Below are 23,544 nucleotides of genomic sequence, written 5' to 3' on the forward strand. Positions count from 1 at the left end.
GTGGCTGCGGTGTGTCTCTTTTTATGATTGTGGTTGTGAATAAGCACGCACACAAACACACACTCATGTTTACTGATGTCCAGCAGATAGAACGTTGCATCTTTAACAGTGTTGTGGAAACTCCTTCAACAAAAAAGATGGAAGGCTTAAAATAAATCTGAGAATCATTTGATTAGTTTATGTACAAAAGCCATACTAACAAACTGATTTGCTTACATGAACTTGACTTCTCATTGCTACATATGAGAGAGAACGATTTGACGAATAATGTTGTTGCGTTTGAATTAGCTGTATGATAATTCTATAAATACAGTTGAGGTCAAAAGTTTACGTACACCCTTGAAAATCTGCAAAATGTTAATTATTCTACCAAAATAAGAGGGATCATACAAAATGCATGTTATTTTTTATTTAGTACTGACCTGAAAAACCCTTCAGGTCCCACAAATTCTGTTTTTTCAGCATTTTTGTGTATTTGAACTCTTTCCAGCAATGACTGTATGATGGACAGCTGAGGGACTCGTATGCAACTATTACAGAAGGTTCAAAAGTTCACTGATGCTTCAGAGGGAAAACCGATGCATTAAGAGTTATAGGATGTAAACTTTTGAACAGAATGACGATGTGTACATTTTTCTTATTTGCCTAAATATCATATTTTTTTTAATGTAGTACTACCCTTCAGAAGCTACAGAAGATTCTTAGATGTTTTCCAGCAGACAAAATAAGTTAAATTTACCCTGATCTTCAAATTCAAAAGTTTTCACCCCCCGGTTCTTAATGCACTGTTTCCTTCTGGAGCTTCAGTGAGCTTTTGAACCTTCTGTAATAGTTGCTTAAGAGTCCCTCAGTTGTCTTCAGTGTGAAAAGATGGATTTTAAATTCACACAGTCATTGTCAAGAGTTCAAATATACAAAAATGCTGAAAAAACAAAGAATTTGTTGGACCTAAAGGATATTTTGAACAAGGTCATTATAAATTCAACCATTATTTTCTCTTGTGGGCTTTGTATAAACCTCTTTTATGTGAAATATCATATTCATAATAAAAAATAACATGCATTTTGTATGATCCTTCTTATTTTGGTAAAATAATTAACATTTTGCAGATTCTGCAAGGTCTATGTAAACTTTTGACTTCAACTGTATGTACCTTTAATGCACTGTCGCTTTTCATCATGCAGAACATTGTAGTAGAGTACAGGTGTGTTGTAGAGTATGTGCCTGTCTTACAAATAATAGAGATTTCATTTTGAACATTCAAAACTGCTCAAATCTTTTTATGTTTCCTGTTATTCTCTCAGTTGTAAAAGGTCACGGCTGGGCGACCATGGGTCAGTCCACAAATTTCATCTTTAAAGCTTTTGTGCAAAGAACACAAAACAATCATGATTCAGCTTCCATTTGTAGTCCAGGTAATGAGTTCTGGTCAAACTGAACTTGGACTCACCTTGTCTGTGGAAGTGGCCTTCAGGAAAAGATGAAATTCAAAAGTTTCACTTGCCAATTCTCTTATGCCACTAACAAAGAAGAAAGAAGGAAACAAGGCTTTACTGAACAAATATGATTGTAAGAAGGTACACAGACTCATCTTTCAGTTGTGCATTAATAATATAAAAACGAAATAGGAAATTAGAAGATGCTTTCTTTAAAGGGGTAGTTTACCCATAAAGATTTTAGAATGATTTTAAAAAAATGATTTTTAAAAAATTCATGTGACCAAAGTTGAGTCAATGTCTTCTGAAGCCGTAGGTGTGTATATGTGTAAGTGAAAATACAAATATTTTACATTTATAAACTTTTGTTTCCAGCCACAGGTTCATGCTTGACGTAAATGTCAGTATGTTCTAAAGATCATTCAAGAAGTGACGCAACTCCAAAGAGGCCCATGGGTAGTGCTATTACCCACGCTTTTATGGTCTTGACCACTTGAGAGTGCGTAAACGCGACAGGAAGTGCATAAGACCACCAGTCTGAACAGCTCAGTGTCTTAACCCATAATACTAAATACACACTTTCTCTGGTTGCCGCTTTAGAGCAGTATTTGTGGATAAGCGTATCCCATCATTTATCATGTTCAGGAACCCACTTTCCTTGAAACTGCAAGATGCAGAAACTTTTGCAGTGTACTTTAATTTGATTAGATATCACATCATTTGTGTGAAATGTAAAGTCTTGCACATTTTATTATGGAGATGGTATTTTGTAAAGCATTTACAACTGCTTTTTATCACTTAGAAGCACTAAAGTTCTTAAACACTCATTCACAGGGACTACTAGACAGTATTTTAAAGTGTAAATTATAATATGTACAAAATCTATAAATAAAGTTCTGTAAAAACTTACTTGCATTTTCACTATTTGTAAGAGTGTTCCACTGGTTCATCAAATGTTCCATCCAGGCTTGCGGTTTTAAATTAACAAGTGGCAAGTGCAAAGACAAAAATGGGGACAGACCTCATCACTTCTTCCACAACTCGCATCAGCTTCACAACATGCTAATATTTATGTTAAACATGACCATTGGCGAGAAGCGATGACGGATTGTAAAATTAATCTTAAAAAAGAAATCATGACAGAATGTTTATTTTTGGGTGGACTATCAGTTTAAGAGTGTGGCGTAGGACCAAAAACAAACAATGAAGTTAGTTTTTCTACCTATAAGATTGTGTTTTATTAATGTCTACACCTACCCCAACCTTAAACTTAGACCTTACTATAATACAAAAACAGTATTATTGTTGTACAGTGTGACAAAAATGACGTTAGATTGATGTGCACCTGCCCAGTAGCCAGAGCTGTCTCCCTTCTAGCCTTAACCGAGAACTGAACTGAAAAACCCAGCATATGCTGGTCAGGTAGGTTTTGATGTTGGGATGCTGGTTTTAGTTAGTTTATGCTGGACCTTAGCTGGTTTATGATGGTCCATAGCTGGTTTATGCTGGTCCAGGATCAGCTTAAACCAACTAAGGACCAGCAAAGAGCCACCATAAACCAGCTAAGGACCAGCTAAAACCAGCATCAAAATCTACCTAACCAGCATATGTAGGTTTTTTTCAACAGGGAATGATTATAATTCTTTAAAAGAACATTAACTCGCCTAATGTTGTTCCAACATCATTTAATTATTTTGTCGTTTTTATTGTTTGTAAAGGAGAAAAGCCAATTATTATTAAAAAAAAAATGTAATTTTATTTTACACAGAAGCTTCTACAGTTTAGACCTACATGAAGGTGAGTGAACGAGTGAGCTATTAAAAACAAACGGACATTGTCAGCGTTCGTTGTGTTGTAAATGTTGACAGGTTGACCAATACCCACATAGCTTTTATACCTGTACATGTCTCTAAGCTTCCACTACGATAAAACTGTATCACAGTATACAAAATAGCAACGAAACAAGCACTGCAACTGTATTTCAATGTCACTACAATCCTTAATTTAGACACAAGATGGCGGCAGCTACATTTGTGTGTAAAAGAGCATGGTTTTAGTGTCGTCGCGACTTCAGTTGCCCAGATGAGCTGTGTAATACAGGAGCTCCGAAATCACGTTGCATAGTTGGTACTATATTTGATTTGATCGCTAAAAATTACATTCATCATAGTAGCATGAATAGTTGCTACATCACCTACCAGCCCGTTGTGTAATTTTACTAAGTTACCGTTCACAAATCCTCTACAGTGGCCTCATGGGATAGTATTGTCCATCAAATGTACACTTCAGGATTTCAGTGGAGGTAGTATCTATCCAGGTACTATGGATTTGTGGTGGCAAGTGGTGTTTAATTGAGTTTGAGAGATTGCATTTGTAACAAAATACGCATGTTCCCGCCATACTGATATTACACTTTTAACACAAAGTGGTTATATTGTGAATATAGATTTTATTAAACATGTACAATTTTATTCAATTGTTTTAAAATGTTATTTTGTTATATCTAAGAAAAAAGTTGTGTCCCCTAAATTCGTGTCTGTGGTGTTACAACAATGGATGTTGCCCCCTTCAAGAGAAGGGGGGAATTTATTTAAACTATTTCCTATGTGTGAGGGTGCATGGTGAGTGCATTCTTTCTTACTAATTTTCTTAAAGTTATCTACATTTCTGACAATTTTATGTGTTGCATTTTATTTGTGTCTGTGGTGTTATGTTGATCACTTGCAGATCTGACATATTTTATTCAAAATTTTGATAAATCCATACTTAATAATATTTCCAAAATGTCCCCTGATTTTGAAATCATCATGATGGCAGATTCCATTTAGAAAAGTCTGGATTTAGGCTAATTTGTCTGTGGTGTTACTGCCTTTTTTGGTAACACACCATATATATATATATATATATATATATATATAAGTGGTTGTGTCACCAGTGTTTAATGGATATGGCTTATTAAACTAATTTTAAATGCATAGCAATACATTTTATTAAAAACTGAAGAAAGACCCGTTTATCAGGTTTTCACATACCTATAAAGTATGGTGCTTCTCAATCGTAAAGCTGCATTCTAGTAAAGCTACATCATCAAATGTTGTCGAGGCTGTCTCGGTTTAAAGGAGAAGTCCACTTCCACAACAAAAATTTACAGATAATTTACTCACCCCCTTGTCATCCAAGATGTTCATGTCTTTCTTTCTTCACTCGTAAAGAAATTATGTTTCTTGAGGAAAACATTCCCAAATTTTTCTCCATATAGTGGACTTCAATGGTGCCCCCAAGTTTGAACTTCCAAAATGCAGTTTAAATGCAGCTTCAAATGACTCTAAACGATCCCAGCCGAGAAAGAAGGGTCTTATCTAGCAAAACGGTCTGTCATTTTCAAAACAAACCTCAAACGCTCCTCTTGTCTAAAACTGTGCGAACTCCGGTTCAATACGGTCAGCACAGTTAGGGTATGTCGAAAAACTCCCATCCTGTTTTCTTCCCCAACTTTAAATCACCCTACATTGCTGCAGAAGTACCAACCCAGTGTTTACAAAGTGAACATGCAGAGAAGATCAAACGTCCTTTACAAAAAAAAAGGTAAAACAGCGATGTAGGACGATTTTGATGTTGAAGAAGAGAATGAAATGAAAATATCCAATCGTTTCGCAAGATAAGACCCTTCTACTTCGGCTGGGATTGTTTATAAACGCATTTGGCATAGTTTGAAGCCGCATTTAAACTGCTTTTTGGAAGTTCAAATTCGGGGCACCATAGCAGTCCATTACATGAAGAAAAATCCTGAAAGTGTTTTCCTCAAAAAACATAATTTCTTTATGACTGAAGAAAGAAAGACATGAACATCTTGGATGACAAGGGGGTGAGTAAATTATCTGTACATTTTTGTTCTGGAAGTGGACTTCTCCTTTAAGGGACCCTCTTAGAGGTTAATGTTTTGCTTTGTTCTAAATCAGACTAAAAGCAAACAATGGATGCAGCCTGCAGCCTTACATTTAAGAAGCACCTGTATTTAATACATAGTGCATATGGCCACATGTATAAACCTGGGAAGCCCCTGAGGCTGTGCGCTGGGTTTCCATCAGCTTTAGCTGGTGCGAAATGCACTGCAGTGTAACATATGTGACAGGAGAGTAAATTAAAGGGTGTAGAACTTCATATTATTCACAAAGATTCATCCATCATCCGGCACACACAAGTGTCAGCTGTGTTTCGGCTCTTACGTCTCATATGTTTCAAAAACCTACAGAATTATTCTGTAGTGTTTTGATCATTTAGGCCTAATGCTGCTATATGATATTCCAAATATTCATAAACACGCACACATTCACAAAGTCTGCCTAAATGCTTTCATTAACGTTTAAAATGATCTGATGGAAAGCATAATCAGCTGTTTTCAGACCGAAATGCTCTTTATGAGAGAGCATCTGGCAGTGAGCAGACACATCGTTTTATTATAGTCATTGTCTTTTTTTCTCTCATTTACTATTGTCTTGCGGCTTTAAAGAGCTTTTCTACTATCATTTGGCCTTTAAATGAATCAGCAGAGATGATGTTCAATAATAACACAAGCCACTCAGTATTGTTATGCTTGAATGTGTGCATTTCTAAACAGATATCATTCAGATAGGATGTCTTGGACCGCATAAAGAGTTTTAAATGTCACATAAATGGCAGAGCAGTGGTCTCTGAGCCCTTTAAAGGGTGTGTGAAAGTACCACACAATGTTAGAGGGCCAGCCACGGTGACTTGTGCTCTGCTGAATAAATGTTAGCAGCAAAGATGACACATACAGTCATATAAACGCTCATCCTGAATAGCTTAAAGCGTTTTGGCCTTGAAACGAAACAGCAGTGTTTTTACTGTTGTTATATTCTTAAGCAGTTGTTATTTAGGAGAGGAGTATTCATTATGTTTTAAGAGGTATTAGACGAGGTTGTCCTCTTTCTAGGCAATTATTCAGCTTGTTATTGAGACACTTTTATGCAGTCTGTGGAGGGACCTCAAAGGAATTTTAATTGCAAATGGAAGTATTAGAAACGAAGTGTCCTTATCCACTTATGCTAATAACAACAGGCTTTATTTCTTTCTAGGGAATATCTCGGCTCTGAGCATGTCTGAAACGGTTTGAAATGCAACAGCTTCTCACAACACTCTCAACACTATCTCTAAATAGAATTCTTTTGTAAATATCTAATTGTCTAATAATTCTTTCCATGCATCCCACACAGTGGTGTCAAGCAATTTACTAAATATATTTGTTGTGGGAAGACACATTTCCATTTTTTTTTAAATAAAACATTTGTTTACCTTCAACTTCATTATGATAAATACATAAATGATAAATACAATTTTTATTTTTTATTTTGCTTTTTTTTTCAACCTCCCACTTGCCTCAAAAACATGAAAGAAGCAAATACTCTTTCACAATAGCACTGAATTAAATGCATAAAATCACAGTTAAAAATCTAGTTCCTTTTGTTACTGATTAAGCATAATTTTTAGTATTACCATCCATCCCCTTTTGTAATTTTAGAAATAGACATTTATAAAAAAAAAAAAATTAAAAATAAAATAAAAAGATTTTAGTCTATCACTATTCTCTATTATTTATTTATTACATTTAATTCATTTACACAATTTGATGTGTAATTCACTGTTATGGTCAGGATGTCTTGTGCTAATATAGATGCTCTGCTGTAACTCTCCCTCTCATTATTCAATGAATAAAAATGATTAAGAAAACACACATGAATAAGACATGATTGGAGATATGTTCATTTTTCAGTAATTAGCCCTGCTGAAGTGCTAAATTTCATTACCACATGATTAACAGTAGCCGCTCGCTTTTCATTTAGGTTGCCCTTCTTTTCAAACCCTCTGTTGTTTAATGAACCACATCAGGAAGGAAAACTGGCCGTTGCAAGGCTGTATATCACACCATGGCCTGCCATTTTAAACAATGGAGCATTTAGTACATAGCAAGCCGCTAATTACTCTGGTTGCCGCTTTCCAAGAAGTGTATTAATGTTCTCTTTCTACATGGATACATCTAATACTTCACCTCAGTGAAGTGAAGCCAACATTAACATATATAGATGGAATAGCCAAACTGTGTCATAAAATGAGCATGGAGAGGATCAGGGACGAACGGTTTGCTCATTAACGCTGAGATCCTCTTTAAGCATAAAATGTGGTCTTGCTTCACTATTTTGTGTATAGAACAGTAGTGTGCTCTGACATATTTCTACATATAGAACATTATTATTCCCTGTTTCAATTAGACATGGAGAACACTGTTGTGCTCTGTCACTATTTGGGACTTTCCTTATTCTATAAGTAGAATGCTGTCATGCTCTATCACTGTTCTACATGTACAGTAGAACACTATTCTGCTGTGTCACTATTTATTCTGCAAATAGAACACTAAACTGATCTGTCACTAATCTATATGTAGAACACTATTCTGCTCTGTCACTGTTTTACACTATTGTGCTCTATCACTGTTCACCATATAGAACACTGTTCTGCTACTCTAACACTGCTCTCTCATTTTTCACTATATAGAACACTATTCTGCTCTGTCATTTTATCAGTAGAACAGTTCTTGTGCTTTGTCACAATTAGCAAATGGAACACTACTGTGTTCTGTCATTATTCTACATATGAAGCACTATTCTGTCACACCGTGACAAATGGCAGTGCTACATCTGACACAAAGGATAACAGGATTTGCAATGGTCACTCTGACACGTCCAGTAGACAACCTTCAAGATGCTACGGTGCAACGTGGTGTAATAACAGTCATGCCCGGTGTAGACACTGTGCAACTATTCTGCAAATAGGTCTATAATCTATAAGTAGAAAACTATTCTGCTGTCACTATTTCACACTATTGTGCTCTATCACTTTTCTACATGTAGAACACTATTTTGCTCTGTCACTATTTATAAGTTGAAAATTACTTGTGCTTTGTCACTATTAGCAAATGGAACACTGTTGTGTTCTGTCATTATTCTACATACGGAGCACTATTCGGTCACACCGTGACAAATGGCAGTGCTACAACTGAAATAACGTCCAATGTAGACAACTATAAGATGTTACAGTGCAACAGAGTGTGATAACAGTCGGGCCTAGTGTAGATACAGTGTCACTAGTCTGCAAATAGAACACTACACTGATCTGTCACTAATCTATATGTAGAACACTATTTTGCTCTGTCACTATTTATAAGTTGAATATTACTTGTGCTTTTTCTCACTATTAACAAATGTCATTATTCTGCATATGGAGCTCTATTCTGTCACACAGTGACAAAAGGCAGCGCTGTACTGATATGGTGTGACTATACACCGTGACACATTGCAGCACTACATCTGAAATAAAGAATAACTGGATTTGCAACAGTCACTTTGGCACATCCAGTGTAGCCAACCCCAAGATGTTACAGTGCGACGGAGTGTGACAACAGTTGTGTCCAGTGTAGATACAGTCACTATTCTGCAAATAGGACACTATACTGATCTGTCACTAATCTATATCACTATAACACTGTTGTGCTCTGTCACTGTTTTACACTATTGCACTCTTTTACTGTTCACCACACAGAACACTATTCTGCTTTATCACTAATCTGTAGGTAGAACACTACTCTCTCACTTTTCACTATATAGAACACTATTCTGTGCTACATCTGACACAAAGGATAACAGGATTTGCAACGGTCACTCTGGCACATCCAGTGTAGACAACCTCAAGATGTTATGGTGCAATGCGTTGTAATAACAGTCATGCTCAGTGTAGACACGGTGTCACTATTCTGCAAATGGAATGCTACAGTGATCTGTCACTAATCTATATGTAGAACACTATTCTGCTCTGTCACTGTTTTACACTATTGTGCTCTGTCACTGTTCACCATATAGAACACTGTTCTGCTTTGTCACTTCTGTAGGTAGAACACTACTCTCTCACTATAGAACACTAGTCTGCTCTCTCACTATTTGTAAGTTGAACACTACTTGTGCTTTGTCACTATTAGCAAATGGAACACTGTTGTGTTCTGTCATTATTCTACATATGGAGCACTATTCTGTCACACCATAACAAACGGCAGGGCTACATCTGACACAAAGGATAACATGATTTGCAACGGTCACTTTGGCACGTCCAGTGTAGACAATCTCAAGATGTTACGGTGCGATGCAGTGTGATAACAGTCATGTCCTGTGTAGATACGATGTCACTATTCTGCACTATTCAAATAGAACACTACACTGATCTGTCACTGATCTATACGTAGAACACTATTCTGCTCTGTCACTATTTTATGCTATTGTGCTCTGTCACTGTTCGCCATATGGAACACTATTCTTTGTCACTATTCTGCAGGTAAAACACTATTCTCTCACTATTCTATATATAGAACACCATTCTGCTCTGTCAATATTTACAAGTTGAACAGTTCTTGTGCTTTGTCACTCATTATCAAATGGAACACTCTTTGTATTCTGTCATTATTCTACATATGGAACATTATTCTGTGACAAATGGTAATGCTACATCTTTCAAGAAGTGTAACAGGATTTGCAACAATCACTTCGGCACATCTAGTGTAGACAACCTCGAAATGTTACGGTGCAATGCGGTGTGATAACAGTCATGCTTAGTGTACACACGATGTCACTATTCTGCAAATGGAATGGAATCTATATGTAGAACACTATTCTGCTCCGCCACTATTTTACACTATTGTGTTCTGTCACTGTTCACCATATAGAACACTATTCTGCTTTTTCAATATTCTGTAGGTAGAACACTACTCTCTCACTTTTCACTATATAGAACACTATTCTGTGCTACATCTGACACAAAGGATAACAGGATTTGCAGTGGTCACTTTGGCACATCCAGTGTAGACAAACTCAAGATGTTAGGGTGTTGCTAATCTGTCATTAATTTATATGTAGAATGCTGTTCTAATTTGTCACTATTTTGCACTATTGTGCTTTGTCACTGTTCACCATATATAAAAAAATTTTTTTTGCCTTGACACTATTCTGTAGGTAGAACACTATTCTCTCACTATTCTATATATAGAACACTATTCTGTTCTTGCTATTTTACACTATTGTGCTCTGTCATTGTTCACCATACAGAACACTATTCTGCCTTGTCACTATTCTGTAGGTAGAGCACTACTCTCTAACTATTGCACTATAAAATTCTGCTCTTTCACAGTTCCACAATAGTAATAAAAACACTATTGTGCTCTGTCACTATGCCACTGTTCTGCATTGTGAAACACTAATGTGCATCTACACATTTGCTCTTTTCCAAAAGCCTATTTTTAATGAGATTTGGTCTGATTGATTAGTCAAGCTAATCGAATCGAATTTTTCTCTGTGGGTACTCTGTTAAAATGTTATCCTTACAGACAATACCCTAATCAAGCCAGACCTCCGCAAAACAATTCCATCTGTTATTCTTAGCAGAAATTATTATTAGGCAAGGAGGCTCTCATGTTTTTTTTTTCAAACCGTGTGCTTATGGCGACCCGCAGTGGAGTCATTCTGAAATACAGACGCACACACTAAAATGAGTATTTTAGAGGGCTTTTTTCCCCCAACCGCTTTCTTATACGTCATGTTAATATTAATAATAGTGAAAGTTATTTTTAGTAAAACGGCCAGCAAGTTAAATGTAGGTTCCAACTGACGATCATAGCTGACAACCTGCTTTTTTGATTATATAACAGGTAGGTTTTGTCACTTTACGATGTAGCCTATAGCTTATAACCATCTATTTTAATTTCCTCTATAATCATATTAAGAGTACTATGTCCGCTTATTACAAATGAAAATATATCCCAGTTAAACATTTTTGAACGTTTATTTGTTTGAGAACTCGCGTGTAGTTCAAGGTGCAAGGCAAATCTTTTACTTTTTACCTATATTTACAAAAGGTGCATGCTTTCATTCATACATGCAGATTTTGTTTATTAAGACATTTATTTGAGGTTTCGTGTGAGTTGTAGAGGCAGAGATGACAAAACATGGGGTTATCTATGGCGTAAATGCTCGCACATCTACGCAATTTCCTTGTGTGGGAGAGAGAGAGAGTTACTCGAACACTGTTCTCCCATAGCTCTCGTCTATAAGTCGATGTCTGATGTGCAGGAAAAGTTAGACCAGGTAGTTTTAAGCTTTTCCTGTAGGCTCTATCTACCGGGACAACACGCGCTCACAGGTGAAATAAACACCGGCGCCGTACGCAACATACCCATTCAGCCATCGTGTAAAGGTTATCAGCGATCATCTCCTATGTGTGAAACAATCGTAGTGAACATGACGAGTTTGAAGGCGTTCACCGAGCCTTTTGGTAAGTAAATCCGCTTGTTTGTACCTGGAGATCACATTCGATATTGGACAGTTGTTTCGTTTTGGTTCGGATTTTCAGTTTTCTAAATAATGCAGTTGGAAACGTCAAGACGTGGACAATTGTAGTTCTTATGTATGTTAAACGTAAGCAAGAAATAGGGGACACTTTTGCCCCAATAAACAACTAATTTGTAAGGTAGTTGTTAAGTTTAGTTTGGGTAGGATTAGGGATGTAGAATATGGTCATGCAGAATATGTGAATAGTGTTATGAATAATAAGCAATTAGTTAATAATGAGATTTTTTTCCTATACTAAAGTGTTACCATATATATATATATATATATATATATATATATATATATATATGTATATGAAGAGTTCAGATGCAAAACCAGCTAAAAGCCATCTTGGTCAAAAATGAGATAATGATACTGAGTGAATGCTCCTGACACATAGTATACATCCATCAAATACTTTTACTTAAAACTAGCTAAATTCCAGCCTCAGCCCAATTAGAAGTACCAGTACTTACATAGAAACCTATACAAAGTAGCCAGAAAAAAAAAAAAGATCATTTTAAAGAAATACGTCAGATGGATTTAGAGGCTTTTGCATCTGAACTCTTCATATATATATATATATATATATATATATAATTGTTGGTTAGGTTGCATCAGATCAGGTAGACTTTCTCTTCCTAAGGATACAGTCTGTGGTGTATAAAGATAAATACTTTTTGCTGTTTTTATTTCAAAAGACTTTCTTCGTCTGTTAAGGCAGTTTTTGTGTATGCTGCTTCTGTTAGTGTATGGGTGGCCATGCAGAAGAAGATCTGTGCAGAGGGTTTTGCCCTGCAGGATTATATTATGATGTGGTTTACATTTTATCTCTTCAAGTGCATCCCGAGCAAGCAGCTACATGCTCTCTGCATTCCCTGGCTGAGCAGAAACAGTCATGAATGGATTCAGGCTGCGCAGGTTTGGATTCGTCTGCAGCACTGACTGGGGCTAAATGTGGCACGTGTAGATTGATCTGACCATGAGCTTTAGTTTATCACTCTACTCTTGTAAAGACTGAAACATGCTGGCAGAGTAAAACATTTGGAGTGGATACAGATCTACATTCATTTTGCATTATTTTTTAATTCATACTGGGTATTTTTGCAGTGGGGCAAAAGAAGTGAAAATAACTTTCCATAGATAACATCAGCTCAAGGTGCTAGGCACCCTTTCCGGTTTGATGCTTACATCAGAGTTTGTTGCTTGTTTTTTCCCTGTCTGTACTTTCAGCAGTCATCATGATTGCAGTGAAAGGGCAACATCCTGTTTCAGTTGATGGGATTTCTTAGAAAATACCCTATATTATATGCTCATGCTTTTTTTTTCTAAGGTCTGTGAACAAAACCAAACTAACTTCCTAATTCCTCCGAATTGTGCTGTTCATGTGAAATGCTGTTTCACATGAACAGCTGAATGCTGTGGGGTCAACAGACACAACATTTTACGAACGCAGACGCTTTCTGGTGTGGGTGAAAATGAGGTGATAATCATGCATGATCAATCCTTTCCCTCACCAAACCTCAAGAAAAAGCCAGTCAGTTTTTTCTAATGTCTGAAGTTGTGTCTCAGCTGTCTCTTTAGCAAACCTCAAACATGGAAGTCAACAGAAGAGCTAAAAATACTTTTCCAAGTTGTCCCATGTTTTCAATATGTATGAATGGTTAGGTTTCGATATTTCACCAGGTTCATTTTGGCTTATTTCCTTACAAGACTGAACAAATTAATTGTACACAGTACGCAACAAGAACTTAACCAGTTTTAATGACTGCATGTCCATTAATGGAAATGTCAAAACAAAAAAATCAGCTCTGGTTGTGTTAAAGTGTGACAGACGTAGTGACAAATTTTTTCCTCTGCAGTGTGACGTGATATCTGATTGAAACGGATTATCCGAAAGATTAGAATAACGTAAAATAAAAGTAAAGATAAAACGCATGAATGTACAAATCGTTCACAGTAAGATCAATAACATGTATTTAAATAACAAATAAGGTGTTTTTTATTTTATGCCGACTTTGATTTTAAAACAGCACAAACTCAAATTGTCATTTAGGGTTTTTTCCTTGAGACACTAAAATTAAACACTTTCATGGTTGTAGAAAGCTAATGAATATTTTTTAAGGCAAGCACTATTCAATTTATGATTAGTTGTCTGTTGCTAGCTTTGTATTTTGGTTAGGGAAAACAAATAGGGGTGATAGGGAAAGATATCTGTATTTGCATCTGACACATGCCAGTGATGCCACTGCATTACACACGCCATGATTCTCACACACACATACGTCTCTCACACTTCCTTCCTCTCACAGTCACTTAGTCATTTTTACTGACAGTTCTCTCTATTTTTTATGCTGCTTGATGGTTCCATAATTGTGTACAGCTTCAGAGGAGTGTTTGTGAACAGCACGACTTTCAAATTCGTGCCTTTATTAACAGAGGAGTCTAACAGGTGCTTTTTGTCTTTGAAACTTAGAAATTAACCTGATGGTTTTAACACCATGTGCGATTTTTAACCACAATTTCACTTGCTATATGTACATAGTTTCATTAAGAATTCACAAATCAAAAATAGGTCATTCTGTTTGATTCAGTGTGACGTGCCAGGGTTGACATGATGTAGTGTTTGACTTTTGGTTTTGTTTTTGTTTTTTAAAGGGAGAGTGGCTTCTGAACCGGTGGAGGACACTGATCCCAGCAGCTTCATTACGGATATGGTATGATGTTTTTATTTTGTCCTAAACATGCAGTTGACTTATTTATCTGCTCATTCAGAAGAGTTTGGTGCAATGTTATGGATGGATGATATTGGGTAATACCCACTGACACATCAATCGAATCATATGTTGATGTTCAGTTTTGGTTTGTTATGACACGCTACATGAGTTGTAAACATTGTTGACTTTCATATTGTGATCAAACGCAACAGATTATGTAGGTTAGACATGATTTTCATGCATGATATGAAAGTAGCATTGAATGGGTGAAACAGGTTTTGAAACTAACACTCTTGTTGTGTGACGCCCTCCACTAAGTCTCAGAGGTTTGTTCTAGCATGTTCTCTGCTCATTTATCCACACATCTGAAAGTTTAATTTTCCTCCTTTTGCTTCACTGCACTCACACCCTCACTTCAGATGTGTCCCAACATGTAGAAAGAGGAACAAAGATGTATTGTTTTCCTCTTAATTCAAATGTGTGTAATGTTTGACCATTTTACTGATGTTTTTGTGTGTATGTGTGTGTGTGTGTGTGTGTTTCAGTCGCTGAAGTCAAATTACCCTGTTCAGGTTACTGATCCACAAGGTATCAGAGGTATTTATTGTTTATTTACATTGTTGCTGCTTGTATTGGTAATTATAACTGTGTATAGTCATACAATGAATGTGATGTTTATTTAGGCTAATCAGTTCTGCTGATCTCAGTTCAGGTGACCTTTGGGTCAGCCTCCACACTTTCCATATGTTCATGCTTATTAGGACATGAAGACATATAGTGTTCATAAAAGATCAACAGGTTTATTCATAGAAAGTTGATCTCTGATTACAGATCCTGTAACCCTACAGCTGAGCTCTGTGCCCCCTGGATATCTATCATCAGCGGTAGACAGGATACGGCAGGTGAGTCGTGTGATTCTTTCATTTCTTCACATCTTCTTCTGTAAAGAGTCGGGTCTTATCACTTTCTATCATTATTTGCTGAAGTCACGTACGCATTTCCGACGACATCCTTATTTATAGATTCCGACCACTCGCTGTGTGGTATACTGATTCTCAAGGAGTTGTATAATGTGGGCTTTGTAAGACATATGGGGTTTTCATATAAATGCCAAAGGCTGCTTTTTGTTTCACTCCTCAGGGCTGTGTGGTTATTCCCCTGTGCGATTCATTTGTTAGGTCTTAGCTGAGTTTTCATTAGGGCTGTGGATTCACTGTGCCACTAACTTTAAAGGAGAAGTTCACTTCCAGAACAACAATTTACAAATAATTTACTCACCCCCTTGTCATCCAAGATGTTCATGTCTTTCTGTCTTCAGTCATGAAAAAATTATGTTTTTAGAGGAAAGCATTTCAGGATTTTTCTCCATATAATGGACTTCATTGGTGCCCCAATTTTGAACTTCTGAAATGTAGTTTAAATGCAGCTTCAAAGGGCTCGAAACGATCCCAGCCGAGAAAGAAGGGTCTTATCTAACGAAACAGTCTGTAATTTTTTTTTGGAAAATAAAAGTTTGAAAACTTTTTAAGCACAAAAGCTTGTGTAGCACTAGATGGCCCGATGGCCCGGGGCCAGCGTGAAAGAAGCTCGGGACAGTTGACAAATCCGTCACTGGCCCGGTCGGGCCACTGCTGAGTCGTCATGGAAGTTTGCACGTGTTTTTAAGCCGTGTTCATTTAAAATTTCAAGCCATCACAAAGATACGCATCTCTGATGGACGGATAGCCTACAAAAGTATGTCAAAATACCTGTCTTGACGAGTAACTTTGTAGCTTTAACAGTGATTAATCTATATCTAGTTTATACAGTGGAGTACTGATACACCCATTGACCGGACATATTTCAACCATCTCAGTTCTAGGCTTGCACACGAACTGCATGCAGTCATTTGGAAATATCATGTGTTTGGAAAAATTTCAAACTCTTTAAACATCCGTTAGGAGAAGCCAGAGATGCTGAAGACGAACGCAACGCGGAAAAAATACTGTAGCAGGCAGAGGAAGATCATGGTTCACAATGCGCGAAATATTAGAAACATTATCCTAAATATTGAAACGGGTTTATATTAATGTATCTCTGAGGGCGGCTGACTGTTTTAAGGAATGTTTACATGGCGTTTTCTTTTCATTTGCCGCTGTATAATGCATTTAAAGTTGCGTTTTGTACTTTTGTTTTTGATGGTAAAATGCCACCAAATACACAAAAAACAGAAGAGAGGGGATGGGGTGAGCGGTAGCTCATTATCATTTAAAGAGACATGCACGTTTTTGACAAGGTTAAAGGGTGTTGTTTTACATGACCATTGAGGAATTTTAACCAAAGTTGCAGACATTTCATGAAGACCCTAAAGAATCATACCAACTTGTGGAAAATGGGCATCCGATGTCCCTTTTAAAAGAGAAGTTCACTTCCAGAACAAAAATTTACAGATAAATTTTACTCACCCCCTTGTCATCCAAGATGTTTCTTCAGTCATAAAGAAATTGTTTTTTGAGGAAAACATTTTAGGATTTTTCTCCATATAATGGACTGCTATGGTGCCCCGAGTTTGAACTTCCAAAAGGCAGTTTAAATGCGGCTTCAAACGATCCCAAATGCGGTTGTAAATGATCACAGCCGAGGAAGAAGGATCTTATCTAGCGAAACGATTGGTTATTTTCATTAAAAAAAATACAATTTAAATACTTTTTAATCTCAAACGCTCGTCTTGTCTTGCTCTGCCTGAACTCTGTGTATTCTGACTCAAGATAGTTAGGGTGTGTCCAAAAACTATCGTATTTTCTCCCTCAATTTCAAAAATCATTTTAAAATCATCCTACATCACTGCAGAAGTACCGACCCAGTCTTTGCAAAGTGAACATGCAAAGAAGATCAAACACCCTTGACAAAAAAGGGGTAAAACAGCGATATAGGGCGATTTTGAAGTTGAGGGAGAACGTGAGATGGGAGTTTTTCGACATACCCTAACTGTCATGAACCAGAAAAAAGAACAAAGTTCAGGCAGAGTAAGACAAGACGAGCGTTTGACATTAAAAGGCATATAAATTGTATTATTTGTATAAAAATATCCAATCTTTCGCTAGGTAAGACCTTTCTTCCTTGGCAGGGATCATTTATAACCGCATCAGGGATCATTTGAAGCCGCATTTAAACTGCATTTTGGAAGTTCAAACTCACGGGCTCCATTGAAGTCCACTATATGGAGAAAAATTCTGAAATGTTTTCCTCAAAAAAAAAATTTCTTTACGACTAAAGAAAGAATTCATCTTGGCTGACGAGGGTGAGTACATTATCTGTAAAATGTATTTGTGCAGTGTGTAATACTTGAGCCTTCTTTATTGGATCTTTAACTTCAATAATACGTACGTCTTACCATCTCTTTTTTTATTCTTATTTCCTAGCCTGTGGAAAATGACAGTAGTGAATTTATTCCATCATCTACTGTTTCATCAGGTATGTGTACAATCCTATCATTCCTACTCTATAAAACTAAACCAAGTGAGTATCTGGTGTGACCACCATGTGCCTCATGCAGTGGAACACATCTCCTTCACATAAAGTTGATCAGGTTGTTGATTGTGGCCTGTGGAATGTTGGTCCATTCCTCTTCAATGGCTGTGCGAATTTGCTGGATATTGACAGGAACTGGAACACAAGCTGTCATATATGCCGATCCTGAGCATCCCAAACATGCTCAATGGGTGACATGTCCAGAGAGTATGCTGGCCATGCAAGAACTGGGATGTTTTCAGCTTCCGGGAATTGTGTACAGATCCTTGCAACATGGGGCTGTGCATTACTATGCTGCAACATGAGGTGATGGTCGTGGATGAGTGGGCCTTAGGGGCCTTAGGATGCTATATGCTATAGGACAAGGGGCCTTAGGATCTCATCACAGTATTTCTGTACATTTAAAATGCCATCAATAAAATGCACCTGTGTTCGTTGTCCATAACATACGCCTGCCCATACCATAACCCCACCGCCACCATGGGCAACTCGATCCACAACGCTGACATCAGCAAACCGCTCACCCACACTACACCATACACGCTGTCTGCTATCTGCCCTGTACAGTGAAAACCAGGATTCATCCGTGAAGAGATGGCATCTAATGTGAGCATATGCCCACTCAAGTCGGTTACGATGACGAACTGCAGTCGGGTCGAGACCCCAATAAGGATGACGAGCATGCAAATGAGCTTCCCTGAGATGGTTTCTGATAGTTTGTGCAGAAATTCTTTGGTTATGCAAACCGATTGTTGAAGCAGCTGTCCGGGTGGCTGGTCTCAGACGATCTTGGAGGTGAATATGCTGGATGTGGAGGTCCGGGGCTGGTGTGGTTACACATGATCTGCGGTTGTGAGGCCGGTTGGATGTACTGCCAAATTCTCTGAAACGCCTTTGGAGACGGCTTATGGTAGAGAAATGAACATTCAATTCACGGGCAACAGCTCTGGTGGACATTCCTGCAGTCAGCATGCCAATTGCATGCTCCCTCAAAACTTGCAACATCTGTGGCATTGTGCTGTGTGTTAAAACTGCACATTTTATAGTGGCCTATTATTGTGACCAGCCTAAGGCACACCTGTGCAATAATCATGTTGTCTAATCAGCATCTTGATATGCCACACCTGTGAGGTGGATGGATTATCTCGGCAAAGGAGAAGTGCTCAATACCACAGATTTAGACAGATTTGTGAACAATATTTGAGAGAAATAGGCCTTTTGTGTACATAGAAAAGTCTTAGATCTTTGAATTCAGCTCATGAAAAATGGGGGCAAAAACAAAAGTGTTGCGTTTATAATTTTGGTCAATTTATAATGTGTATATATAAGAATATACGATTATAAGTGAACTTTGAATTATGTTTTGAAGTACGAAACTAAAACCACCAATAGGTGGTGGCAAGTCACTGACTAACGAATAATTCATTGAATCGTTTGATTTGTTAAAAAGGACTTTTTCATTCAGGAACAAATCAAGTGACAGGTGACTTTATGAATAGGTATTCTAATCATTTACTTATTCCTTGTCTAATGTTGTTGTTTAACTATGCTCTAAATATAAAATCAGGCAGACATCACATCAGTGGCACAGAGTGAAAAAAATGGACTTGTAGCATGAGAGTGTGACAACTGCATGAGGGTTAGCTCTGATAACTTAAGAAACAGACGGAACGTCTGGCAAGCCGATGTCAAAATAGACCCTATGCATTAAAGGGCACCTATTAAAGGAGAAGTCCACTTCCAGAACAATAATTCACAGATAATTTACTCACCCCCTTATCATCCAAGATGTTCATGTCTTTCTGTCTTCATTCGTAAAGAAATTATGGTATTTGAGGAAAGCATTTAAGGATTTTTCTTTATATAATGGACTTCAATTGTGCCCCCGATTTTGAACTTCCACAAAGTAGTTTAAATGCAGCCTCAAAAGGCTCTAAATGATCCCAGCCGAGGAAGAAGGGTCTTACCTAGCGAAACGATCTGTCATTTTTTTCAGAAAATAAAAATGTGTATACTTTTTAAGCACAAAAGCTTGTGTAGCACAGTTCCTGGTATGTGCGTTCACGACACTACGTATTGAATCATGTCGAAAGGTCACGTTGAATGTAGGCGGAACTACAGACCCAGTGTTTACAAAGCGAACGCGAAGACTAAGGAAGTGCAAGTAAGTCAAACGCTGTTTGCAAACAAAAAGCTACAACGTGTCAGACGATTCTGAAGTTGTAGGAGAAAATAAGATTGAGTTTTTCGCCATACTCTACCTTTTTTAGCTGGAGTACACAGACGAAGAACTTAGACGTGATTCGTAGTAGTGATGGGAAGTTTGGATCATTTTACCGACTCGGACCTTTGAAAGTGAACAAATCTTTTTCGTTAATTTTAGCAGCATCAAAATGAACGAATCGTTCAAGAACGACCCGTGGACGTGCATCTGAGAGCCTGTGCTACCTAAGCTTTTGTGCTTAAAAGTATAAAAAAAATTATTTTTCGAAAAAATGACCGATCATTTCGCTAGATAAAACCTTTCTTCCTTGGCTGGGATCGTTTAGAGCCCTTTGAAGCTGCATTTAAACTACATTTTGAAAGTTCAGAATTGGGAAAGTGCACAATTCCAAAATCCATTATATGAAGAAAGGTCCTGGAATGCTTTCCTCAAAAAACGTAATTTCTTTACTACCGAAGACGAAAAGACATGAACATTTAGGATGACAAGGGGGTGAGTAAATTATTTGTAAATTGTTGTTCTGGATGTGGACTTCTCCTTTAATGAGGTTGGCAGTGTGTGAACACAACATTTTTCTTTGACAGGACAGTGGAGATGAGACAGGAAGTGAGTGGGAGAGAGAGAGGAGGGGGGGGATTGGGAAAGGTCCACGAGGCACAACTGCACCATATGTCAGCGCACTGCCCAGAAGGCTATTGGCGCCGACCTCATTCTTTAATCCCAGTTAAACCAAATCAGTCTCAATAGGCATGCCATTTTGATTCTCTAAGCAGTGTGACATCACGTTGTTCAGGCCCCACTCATGTCCTGCATTGCCATAGTTTCCGCCCTCAGTGAATTGTCTTTGGCTGTACACTGTCCTCCGAGCTCTGTAACATCGCGCTGTTTTATTTGGCTTCCCATACACTACCAACTGCTTATTGCTATAGGTATGCAAAGCATACCTATGACTAAGAATGAGTCAGAAATATGTAGCTCATTTGCATTAAGTGATACACACCAAAACGTCGCTTTTTTTAGACACGCCCACAAAATGTCATTTTCCAGTTGTTATAAATAATGATCAGTGGGGTATTTTGAGCTGAAACTTCACAGACACATTCTGGGGACACCTAGGACCAATATTACATCTTGTAAAAATGGTATAATAGGTGCCCTTTAAGTAATGCAATGTAAATGGCGAGCAACAAACCTACAACAATGACAAGTCTGTGTTGGATGAATACATTTAGCAGGATGATTAAAAAAAGTGAAACACCTTCATGTGTTCATTCATCTATCCCAACTTTATCCAGTGTCTGCTTTTCTGTCCCCACTCTCTAGATTTTGGTAAAGAGCATAAGCCCTGTAAGGAGTGTTTATGTTCCGCCCCTCCACCCAAAATCAGTGACCTGATGAACGACGAAGACCTTCTGTACACTCTAAGGCTGAAGCTGGATCCGACCCACTGCACTGTTAAAAACTGGAAGAACTTTGCAAGCCGCTGGGGAATGAGCTACGATGAGCTCACGCTTCTAGAACAGCGCACACATGGTCCCATCTACCACAGTCCCACTCAAGAGTTCCTCCTGCGCTACAACCAGAAACCTGTCACAGAGCTCACCGCACTCTGCCAGCTTTACCAGCGCATCGACGTACTACGATTGCTCCAGAGGTGGATGGAGAACGACTGGCCCTCGCGTTGGCAGCAGGCCCATTAGCTGGGACTTCACAATAACTGCACCTCAAAGGATAGACATGGTCATAGAAACTGAAATCCATGACTGCAGGGATGGACAGCAGGTCAGAACACACATTACTGAACAGTGGCGGTATAAAGACAGTGTTTACAAAGTTGTACACTGGACATAGTTGATTTTGGTTAACTTTTGGCTGATCTCATTGCTCTGAATGCCACAGCTGTATGAGCTATGTGATAGAAGGGTGATTAACAAATATATGCAGCGGCACCCCAGCACTTCAGGAGAAAACGGAAAAGCCGTTCAGGTGTGACTACTCATTTAGATTCTGACTGGAAATTCTCGGTGGTTCCAGTCATACAGTGTTTAATTTATTTTAATGCAAACAGTCATCAGTGTGCCTCTGTTGGTGGTCTTATGAAGTGTCCTTAAATTAGTAACATATATGATGTTGAGTCATTGTGATCAGTATCTAAATGACTTTTAAGACAGCTTCTCACCTTCATTCTTGTCTGCATTCTAGTAACAGGGTCATTCTAGAATTAATCTCACAAAAACACAGTCTCCTTCTTTCAGCTGTGGTTCAGCTTCCTGTAATTTCTCATTGCTAGAAATCCTGCAAAAAAGGCATTTATATACTACATTCTAAAAAATGCTGGGTTAAAAACAATCCAACTTGGGTTATTTGGCAACCCAGTACTGGGTAAATACTGGACAGAACACATGCTGGGTTATTTTGGTTAGGTTAAATGTTTTTACCCAACATGCTGGGTTGTTTTATTTAAGTCAACTATTGTTTAAAAATTATTATATTGCTGACTTAAAATGAGCTGGAAATTAAAAATCACACAGAATTATAGAGGCAACAGCAATAATCAAAAGATGAACATTTATTAGTAAACAAGAACAACGCATGGACAAAAATAAGACAAATAGAATTTATTTTGATTAATACAGCATAGTTTACAATATTACAAACAAACTTGTTCAGCAAGCATTTTAGAATAAACTTGGAACATTTAAAAGTAGGATTTAAATGTAAGTGTATTCAACCGTTCTCTGTAATCGCTTTTCTCCGAAATAGCATTAATTCTTGTGCTGTTGTGTCGGCGAAATCTAAGATGGGTATGGGCTGTTGTTATGAACCTCAGACCACTGCCTCACATTTGAAAGATGTAGCTGAAAGATGTCGTAAATGACTCCACAACCTGCCCATTAAAAACAGTTTTAAGGTTAGAGAACGTATATTAACATCAGATTAAATTAAATTCAGTATTATAACGAAAAAAAAAAAATTGTTCTACAAGGCAAAAGGCGTTTCCATCGTGCAAAACGACCGCTGCTGACGCAGCTGACTGACAATTCGTCCTTGTATGTTGTGTAAAATAATATAATTTACAGCACAGACTTATATAAAATAAAATGTATACAAACTTTTATTTTGCTGAAGAAGTGCACCAATTCGGCAGCGCTGTGTGTGAACCACTTTCTCCTGAGGAACCAAAAAGCCTGCACACTTACTGTAACTCAGCAGCT

At 37.6% G+C, this 23,544-nt stretch overlaps 1 protein-coding gene across 3 annotated transcripts; it reads left to right on the top strand.

Moving 5' to 3' along the window:
- The first annotated feature begins 11,562 nt into the window (after positions 1-11,562).
- edaradd (EDAR-associated death domain) lies at positions 11,563-23,341 on the top strand. 3 transcript variants are annotated; one of them, XM_051133804.1, is made up of 7 exons: positions 11,684-11,822; positions 12,719-12,799; positions 14,537-14,595; positions 15,141-15,192; positions 15,427-15,497; positions 17,997-18,048; positions 21,653-23,341. In XM_051133804.1, exons 2-7 carry the CDS (start codon positions 12,781-12,783, stop codon positions 22,027-22,029), a joined length of 630 nt encoding a protein of 209 aa, XP_050989761.1. In that variant the 5' UTR covers positions 11,684-11,822; positions 12,719-12,780; the 3' UTR covers positions 22,030-23,341. The 3 variants fall into 3 exon arrangements, with proteins under 3 accessions (XP_050989759.1, XP_050989760.1, XP_050989761.1); XM_051133802.1 differs by lacking the exon at positions 12,719-12,799 and having other exon boundaries at positions 11,563-11,822; XM_051133803.1 differs by lacking the exon at positions 12,719-12,799 and having other exon boundaries at positions 11,563-11,822; positions 15,141-15,183.
- The last annotated feature ends 203 nt before the right edge of the window (positions 23,342-23,544 follow it).

The sequence above is a fragment of the Labeo rohita genome, chromosome 17, assembly GCF_022985175.1.
Source record: "Labeo rohita strain BAU-BD-2019 chromosome 17, IGBB_LRoh.1.0, whole genome shotgun sequence".
Lineage (NCBI taxonomy): Eukaryota > Metazoa > Chordata > Actinopteri > Cypriniformes > Cyprinidae > Labeo > Labeo rohita.